Source organism: Harpegnathos saltator, unplaced genomic scaffold (genome assembly GCF_003227715.2).
Source record: "Harpegnathos saltator strain DR-91 unplaced genomic scaffold, Hsal_v8.6 scaffold54, whole genome shotgun sequence".
Classification (NCBI taxonomy): Eukaryota; Metazoa; Arthropoda; class Insecta; order Hymenoptera; family Formicidae; genus Harpegnathos; species Harpegnathos saltator.
Genome location: NW_020230360.1, coordinates 1,854,132 through 1,863,422, shown reverse-complemented (window position 1 = coordinate 1,863,422; position 9,291 = coordinate 1,854,132). Strand labels below are relative to the sequence as shown.

Here is a 9,291-nt window from a genome sequence, read left to right as displayed (position 1 = left end):
TCGGGTCGGTCGGCGGTCTGTCGGTCGGGCCATTGTACAACAGTAAAACAATAGAATCTGCAGAGCGCCAGTGACGTATCCGTTGGCGCGCGCGGGCGCCGTGTTGTCGCGGAAAGTATCGCGCGGAATTAGAAAAAAAGAGTGTCATCGCGATTAGGGGGAGAGGAAGGGAGAAAGAGGAAGGGAGAAAGACAGGTAGAGACGGTGTCAGGCGGGGAAAGAGAGAAAGAGAGAGAGAGAGAGAGAGAGAGAGAGAGAGAGAGAGAGCGAGCGAGCGAGCGAGCGAGCGAGGGAGAACGAGAGAGCGCACGAGCTACTTCTCAAATAATACAACCTCGAAAGTGTATCGACGCGTCGCTCGCCAGCGGTTAGTGCTCGCGATAGCCGTTAATTGAGTTATTCTCGTACCCAGGTCGCGATTCGGGAAGCGACACACGGCTTCTCCCCGGCTGGGTCCGTTCCCAGCTCCTCCGCGTAGATAAGGCTTTTCTATCCCCACGGGTCTCTTCAACCGACCGCCACGAGGAGAGTCTCGAGATCCTCGCGGAGACGATCGTCAGGATCCAAGGATTTCGAGAAGACGAAGGAAACTGTGTTAAAGAAGTGACCGTTTCGCCGACGGAACCGGCGTGTCCTCGGAGTCGAAACTCGCGAGAGGGACTTTCGCGCGGATTTCCGCAAATCTCCATCAGCAGCACTATTTGTTTTGAACATTTCGGCGGACCGTGGGCCTATGAACTAGCGCGGAGCGTCCCCCTCCTTGCTCGTTCCTCTGTCTCTCTCTCTCTCACTCTCCTCCCCTCTCTCCTCTCTCTCTCTCTCTCTTGCTCCCCAGCTATAGAGCGGCCACTTACGCGGCGGTAATAACTCCACGTCGGTCGCCGTGAGTCGCTGCAAACTTAGTTGTCCGTCGACCGCGTCGCGTGTTGGAGGTGTTTTAGATCGTGTTTTAGGAATCCCTCGTCCGCGAGTCTCGATCGGAAACCCGCGTTCGTTCATAATCTACGTTGTCGCAGCCCGCATAAGAGCGCTCCTCGTCTCGTCGGCCGCCGCGGGTTTCGAGGTTATCTCGCGCTTCGCGCGAGACGAATCGAATTCGAAGTCGCGGGCGCGCGCGCGCGCATGCGCGCCGGCGCCACGGCGGTTCGCTCGCGGACGTTGGCAGGACTGCCCGGAAAATTGGGAAAGTGAACAGGTGTTTTTTGAATGGATTAGGGAGAGAACAGAGGCGACGAGGACGCGCGGCAGAACCGAGCGGACGGTGAACGATCGCCGGGACTTCCCGGCTGCTCCGGATGATCGATCGCTTGCGGGATGCACGCGGCCACGCGGCCGCACTCGGCGCACCGCCGACGGTGAGTAGGTAAGTGTGCGTCACGTAACGTAACCTGTACGCCGCTCGGCGCCGCGCGTAACCTCCTCGCTCGCGCCGGGAAGTAAATAAACAAGAGCGTGCTCTCGAGTCGCTCGCCTTCGCTTGGCGAATCGATTGTCTCGCGACGCTCCGGCCGCCTCCGACGAGCGAGCGCACTTGCTGCGTTTCTCACGACGTTTCGTGACGCATCTCGCTTCCCGCGCCTTCGCCGTCGCGACGTTACACGCGAGAGTGCTGTTCGACCGGAGAAGCCGCCGAGTTACTCTCGTTTGGCTCTTGTCTTGGCTCTCCTTGGCGGAGGCCGTTGGAGCGACATTACTGTTGCCTCGGTTGTTGTTTATTGTGCGTACCTTGGCTTTTGTTTGTTATATCGAAGCTTTGTTTACAGCTGAGCTGACCGCACCAGGTTGCGTTAGTCATCTCCTCTCCCGTTTTCCTCGACGTGTCTCGACTGTGCACCTGTCTCCTCTCAAATTGTCGACAATGTGCAGCGGCTCGCTGGTGGACAAGAAATCTGTACACGAATGTGAATATATCCGGCGAGTGTGAGAGCGACGACGTTATGACATTCGAGCGAGCTCACAGCGTCCGTGTGGGAGTGTACGTTGAGAATTCTGCATGTTGTGCATTTTCTTGTGTAACATTAGAATAGAAGCAGTGTGTCATGTGCTTTTCTTGCTGAATAATGCGCACACTTACGCTTCTATTTCTGGAGTATTCAGCCAGGAATTCTGTCCTGTGCTTGGTTTCAGTGGAGAGGAAGATCTTGCCACTTGGCGCTGCATGCTTTAGGATGGATACCTCAAGCGTTGCATACCCTGCCATTTATTTTCACCCCCTCTCACACTGATATCGTTGAGCTGTCAGCTTCCTCAGCGTGTGTGTGCCATTTTCTATTTAATAGTTTTGTACATTTCATGTTGATCACTGCAGATACAGTCATTGCATGGCATTGAAGCATGCATCTTTGAAATCTGCAATTCTGTGTGCATTGTGTGCTGAAATGCTGTCAGTGTTTTAGTTCTGGGCTGTTCCTGTTTGAAGGACTTGTGAGTTAATGCGATAAGTTGAGGTGAAACAAATATATTCTTTCTCATTCTAACTTGTTGCACCAGTTTAAAAGTTCTTCAAGAAGGAACACACCCCCCTCATGACTCATAAACGTCAGATCCTCGTTGGTTGGAGGGAACTTGCAAAATCTGCAAAGTTTCTCAAAGATGAAAGAAACGTCAGTGTGTATAAATAGGAATTACGATATTTCCGCGAGATAGATAACTGCCGCAGGAATGATCAAATTCACGCTATACATATCGGCTCGCTGCAATTAGCGCGGCGTTTGCACAAAAAATCGCGCCGGAAAATCGCGCCATCGGCGCTTTATTATTCGCGTTTCTCCCCGTATAAATATAAAATCTACGTGCGCGCAGCCACAATGGACACAACAGGAGCGCTTTAATTCATGCAGGAAAAATGAGCCCAGCTCGGTTCTCACGGCGTGCGTGCGTGTGTGTGCGTGCCTGCCTGCGTGTGTGTATACGCGAACGTTTCCTCTTTCCTGTGCCAAGACCAGCAATTCTTGGTAGCTCATTTGAAGAAAGATATCTCGAGTTAATTACGTCCCGTCCCCGCAAAAAGCAAAAAGTCTTTCTCACGCTGAAGCTTCAGGCAAAGGAGCGGGCATTTGTATGCAGTTTCGTACGCTTTAATCGCCCCGGCGACTAACGGTACGATCGCGATTGCTCATTAACGCGAATACATTATCGCACGTTTAACAACGTGATAACAGCTATTCCAGCTTGTCCGGCCTTGCATCTGCCCCTGTCGCCAGCTCGATCGCTGATCACACAAGCACAAGTGCTTCAATTTCTCCCTGATCTCTCCCACTCGACTTAAAACTCGCTTGGTTCGCGAAGCTCCGTCAATGTAAAAATTACAGCGTTGTAGAAGCCGGCTTGCGATTAAAATCACACACTTGTGTCGACTTGTGTAGGTAGAGCACCGGGAGGCAGCGGACGCGCTTGGAAGATGAAGAAGGTATAACGGCGCCGCAGCGGCAGCCCCATCGTCTCTCCTCAGTAAGAGCCGATTTCGGACTCACTTAAATATGCCACACCAGTTCGGCCTGCCCACGATGGCGCACGGCATGCAATCACCGCCCTCGCCGACCTCGGTCATGTCGGTCTACCCACGCTTCGGCTCTGGCATCTACAGGCCCGACCATCAGGATCAGCGGTTGACGCGCGAGGCGATGGAACGTTACCTGCGCGACCGCAGCGACATGGTGATCGTGATCCTGCATGCGAAGGTCGCCCAGAAGTCGTACGGCAACGAGAAACGATTCTTCTGCCCGCCGCCGTGTATCTACCTGTTCGGCGACGGTTGGAGGATGCGGCAGGAGCAGATGCTGCGCGAGGGCGAGACCGACCAGAGTTCCCAGCTGTGCGCGTTCATCGGCATCGGCAACTCCGACCAGGACATGCAGCAATTGGACCTGAACAACGGCAAGCAGTACTGCGCGGCGAAGACCCTCTACATCTCGGACTCGGACAAGCGGAAGCACTTCATGCTCTCCGTGAAGATGTTCTACGGCAGCGGCCACGACATCGGTGTGTTCCACAGCAAGCGGATCAAGGTGATCTCGAAGCCGTCCAAGAAGAAGCAATCCTTGAAGAACGCGGATCTGTGCATCGCCAGCGGCACGAAGGTGGCGCTCTTCAATCGGCTACGCTCGCAGACGGTGAGCACGCGTTACCTTCACGTGGAGAACGGCAACTTCCATGCGAGCTCGACGCAGTGGGGCGCGTTTACGATCCACCTGCTCGACGACAACGAGAGCGAGTCGGAAGAGTTCCAAGTGCGCGACGGTTACGTGCACTACGGCAGCACGGTGAAGCTAGTCTGCTCCGTCACGGGTATGGCGCTACCACGGCTGGTGATCCGCAAGGTGGACAAGCAGATGGCCAGTCTGGAGGCGGACGACCCGGTTTCCCAGCTGCACAAGTGCGCCTTCTACATGAAGGACACGGACCACATGTACCTGTGCTTGTCGCAAGAGCGCATCATTCAGTTCCAGGCGACGCCCTGCCCGAAGGAGGCCAACAAGGAGATGATCAACGACGGCGCCTGCTGGACGATCATCAGCACCGACAAAGCTGAGTATCAGTTCTTCGAGGGCATGGGACCGGTGCGATCGCCGGTGACGCCGGTGCCGCTGGTCCACAGCCTACACCTGAACGGTGGCGGCGACGTGGCGATGCTCGAGCTCACCGGCGACAACTTCACGCCGAACCTGCAGGTGTGGTTCGGCGACGTCGAGGCCGAGACCATGTACAGATGCCAGGAGAGCATGCTCTGCGTCGTGCCGGACATCTCGCTGTTTCGCGGTGAGTGGCTATGGGTGCGACAGCCGACACAGGTGCCGGTCTCTCTGGTGCGCAACGACGGCATCATCTACGCAACCGGCCTCACTTTTACGTACACGCCTGAGCCGGGCCCGCGGCCGCACTGTCCGCCCGCTGACGAGATTATGCGCGCGCCGCGCGCCATGCACAACCAGGCGAGCATACCGCCCGCGATCGCCGACGTGCCGTGGAACACCCATCAACCGCCGCAGTCGGGTCTCTGATGTCTTCTAGATAATCATAACGTGAACCAAAGTCTACGATGTAGTGTTACGGACGATGTAATGACCTCGTCCACGCTGCGTCGTCCCGACCTGGACGAGGAGGAGGACGACGACGACGACGAGGACGACGGCGACAGCGACGGCGGCGGCAGTGAGAGCGACGGCGATCGCGCGTACCTTGTGACAAAGGACCTGTTACTCGAGATCAACGCTAGCGCGCCGCGGAACCTGGACAATACGAAGACGTAGCGTTTCGCTCGGCTCGCGTCCGGTCGTGCGACCCGACGCGTGAGAATCGCACACGCGCGCGCGCGCGCTGAATCGTAGGCTAGACACATAAGTTGTTGATACACGGAGGTTTACAGAGATAATAATTTATATAGCGACTGTAGGTCTTAACGGCTTGAAAACGCGAGGCTGCGTGTAGGCAATTGCAAGTACGCGAAGTTTGACGGTAGAATTCTTCAGAGGAGTGCGCGCGACATCATCCGTCGGATCTGATCTCGTTCGCGACTTCCGCGACGATTTCAATGTATTTCCTCTTTTTGAGTAGATGGGTCTTTGTTTTAAAAAATTCCCAGGTATTCAATCCTCTCATCGGGCATATCAAAATTAAGTCGCGTTTGAACTGTCTTGAAACCCCTTTTTAAACGAGACCAGCCACAACCCTGACGGTTTTTGGTTGATCAGTCTTTAGAGCTTGAAGCGAAAGGGTGGATTGGCAAAAAGAATCCCCGCCGCGCAGCTACGGATTGCAAGGGTTGATCGTTTCATTCACGTACACCTTTCCTTGGAGTTTGAACGTCACATCTCGCGGTGTCTTGAAGAGGAGGATCAAAAGTGTAAGACGGACTATCGCGAAGGAGTGTATAGTTAGGGACGAGCGTGCGCATACTTGGCGTATCATTGTAAACGGGAAGTAACACAGCGTCTCTTAGCGTATACGTTTGCATATCGGTCACCGACGACGATGGTTGTGCTTTTAACACTAATGTCTGGTACGAGGGAGGAGGAAAGAAATCGCACCACGCTCGGAACGCGGTACAGCGGACTCTCGAAATAGCGTCGTGAAATCGCCTTGTCGTCGCCCCGACTGGAGGGAGTATCATAATGCGAATTCCTGTTTCGCCTGTTTCTCTTTTTGGGAAGCGCGCCGGCGCGGGCGGTTCTTCGGGAACCTCCTCGTCCCGCCAAGTACAAAAGGAGAGAGAGAGAGAGGAGGAGAAGGAGAAGGAGGAGGAGGAGGAGGAGGATTACCTTGTCAAGGAGAGAAATTGTCGGGAAAACTGTATCGAAGTACGAGCGCTGGCTCTGATGGAGCGTATGTATGTGTGTGTCAATGTATGTGTATGTGTGTGAAAGGCTCATCGTGTACAAAGGGGGGTGAGGGGGGGCGGGGGACGAAGTACGCCGTGTATTTTTGAAGCCGCGCGCGCGCGTGCGACGTGCTCAACATTTGGTACATTTGTAAATTCGCACACGCGCAACGCGCCGACGGACTTTTCATTATTTATTAGGAGATGCACAGGGACGATGCATACCGATGCATCCTTCGAGTAAGAGAGAGAGAGAGAGAGAGAGAGAGAGAGAGAGAGAGAGAGTGCATGTGTATCGCGCGAATTGGTGCTGATCGTGAAATCGTGGCCAGACCGTGGCTTGTAAGTCAGTAGAATTCGTGTACATTTCTCATTTCTCTTCTCATAATATATATATAATATCGGAAAGAGAGAGAGAGGGGGAGGGGGCGAGCGAAAGAGAAAGACAATGGATGCGTTCACGACATCAACAGTTGCGCAACTGTTGAGTAATTCGTCAACGTTATTGGTCTGAATGTAAGGTAAGGATCTAACAGTAAGGACCAATAGTCACTAATCGCTCACTGAGCGGTTTTCTCCGTTGAACGCACCCATTGATATATATTGTCAGTCACGTGAGACCCGGTTTCGAAATGGCGTGTACGGATGTTTCTTATTTTTTCTTTGGTATAATAGATGTATGTGTTATTTTGTGTATATATTATACATATATAGAGCTATACATATAGCATGCGTATCTCTCTGTCGGTGTCTACGCACAGCACTCATCGGAGAATTGCGGTTTTACGCAGAAATGAAAGATTCAAATCAGGCCTGCGAGAGCCAGCGTAGAGGAGATGTCGGCTGCGAAAAGTTTTACTTGCTAAGAAGGAAAAGTAAGGAACCTGTTTCAAAAAATTATGAAACTTTGTGTGGAGGTAAAGCAGCTCATCCGTAACGCAAAAGTATTTTTTGTTCGTGCGGAATTCCAATCTGAGGGGTGAAACCACCCTTCCAAGAAGAAAAAACCATTTTCATCTTTAGCGTATCTTTTAAAATACAAGGCATATGCAGAAATGGTTTGTGTGAAAATTGCAGTGTATTTCATACTCTTTGCGATTGTGTGTTCACATTTTGCAAAATTGGGGGAGGGCGGAGGGGGTTTTGAAAAATTTTTCAATTTTGCAATATCTGAATACACAGTTGCAAGGAGTATGAAATACACCGCAACTTTCATATAAATCATTTTTGTCTCGTATCTTAAAAGATACACGCTAAAAATGAATTTTCTTTTTCGAAGGGTGGTTTCACCCCTTCAGACTGAAATTTCGCACGAACAAAAAATAGTTTTGCATTACGAACGAACTACTTTATTTTCACACAAAGTTTCATAATTTTTTGAATTTCCGAGTTCCCTGTTTTCTCTTGTAAGTTACTATACTAAAATAAAAAAAAAAAGGACACTGTTGTGGTCGACGTTTTTGATCCGCTTCAGTGCTACAGATGTAGATATTGATTTAGTTACAGGAAATGCAGAAGATAGAGTAAAATTTCTTTTATCTTGCTAAATTAACGCGCATATTTAAACCACTGAAGAGTCATGAACGTATTCGACCGTCGTTGACGTCGACCGAGACATTCGTCTCTCTCTTTTTCATCTCAATCGAGACGCTAAGCTGAGCGGACCTCTTCGCAGCCAGCATCTTGTGCTGGCTCTTATGGGCTTGATTTTAATTCTTTTTCTTTTTTGATTGTACATCGAGGAGCCTGTTTTTTTATTCATTTAATCTTACGTACGTTCAACATATTCCGTCTCGGTAACAGTTGCGTTACGGACATACCATCCTGAAGCACCTTGCGTGAGATTAGTTCTCCTTCGACCGCACCGTAACCAGGTAAAACGTGTAACGTGACTCCAGCGAGACGCAGGAGTCGAATCTAGACAATTATGACGGCGCATTTTTCCCAATCCTCAGCGGAAATCCAGAAATCGCCGCGACTCACTTTCGTGCCGACGGTGTGCGCGCGTGATTTAATTTAAAAATTATACCGTACACGAGGACTCCTCCCGAGAACTTTAGGCTCCTGGTCCTTCGCCGCGAGACTCGTGATCGATGACGTCAGCAGCGAGAAAACGCGTACACAAATTTCTCGCATGCCATTTCCAAGTGAAAAGATTTTGCGCGGACCGCTGGAACATACTCCTGTTTCCTCCTCGAAAGTCAACCAGCAGCCGTGAAACGACTGCAATACGAGATTGATCATACGGAATGATCGCGCATGCGCATGACTAGGTTTCACGTTAGTCACTTTGTGGTCATTGATTGACTCCCGAGGTATTCTTTCGTACAAATACCTTTTTACTTGGCAAGGCGCGCGAGAACTCTCTCGGCAGGTCCTTCGTCGCCTCTGACGTCGCTACCCAATATGGCCGCTGCGAGCTGCGGGAGCCTTACGCGCTGTGCTGTTTGAGTTTGAACGAAAAAAGAAATAAAGAAAACGGCTTCTGGGAATCTCCGTACAATCCGGGGTGTTCTTAGAACTTCTCTGTGACTCGGACACGTTGAAAATTAATATACATATATATATATATATATATAAATATACACACATATATACGCTTTATTGTAGTTACACCGAGACGTACAATGACGATGCATATATAGATATGAATTTTTATGCCTCTATATGATTTAGAATAAACCGAAAGTTTATATTACACAGTCCTTGCTGCCGATATACGTATCCCCGCTCGATTTCCCAATCCCGAGAAGACGTGAGAATTCGCAGGCGAGCGCAAGACGCCAGCAATCATCGGCGATTGCGCGGCTTCTTCTCGACGCGGAGGACGGCGAAGAGAAGAAGCGGATTGTTGCGATATATTTTATATATATATATACTTTCCATTTTTTAAATAAATCTTAGAGCGTAAGTAGACGTGCAAGCGAGTCGCCGAGAGAGCCGTTCGTGGATTTTTGCTCTTTTAAACGAACCCA

The 9,291-nt window shown here is 51.1% G+C and overlaps 1 protein-coding gene across 5 annotated transcripts; it reads left to right on the top strand.

Moving 5' to 3' along the window:
• The first annotated feature begins 535 nt into the window (after positions 1-535).
• Su(H) (recombining binding protein suppressor of hairless) lies at positions 536-9,014 on the top strand. Of its 5 annotated transcripts, none has more exons than XM_011140944.3 (3): positions 536-1,355; positions 1,764-1,975; positions 3,366-9,014. In XM_011140944.3, exon 3 carries the CDS (start codon positions 3,480-3,482, stop codon positions 4,998-5,000), a length of 1,521 nt encoding a protein of 506 aa, XP_011139246.2. In that variant the 5' UTR covers positions 536-1,355; positions 1,764-1,975; positions 3,366-3,479; the 3' UTR covers positions 5,001-9,014. The 5 variants fall into 5 exon arrangements, with proteins under 5 accessions (XP_011139246.2, XP_011139245.2, XP_011139247.2 ...); XM_011140943.3 differs by having other exon boundaries at positions 536-1,363; XM_011140945.3 differs by lacking the exon at positions 1,764-1,975.
• Positions 9,015-9,291: the final 277 nt, after the last annotated feature.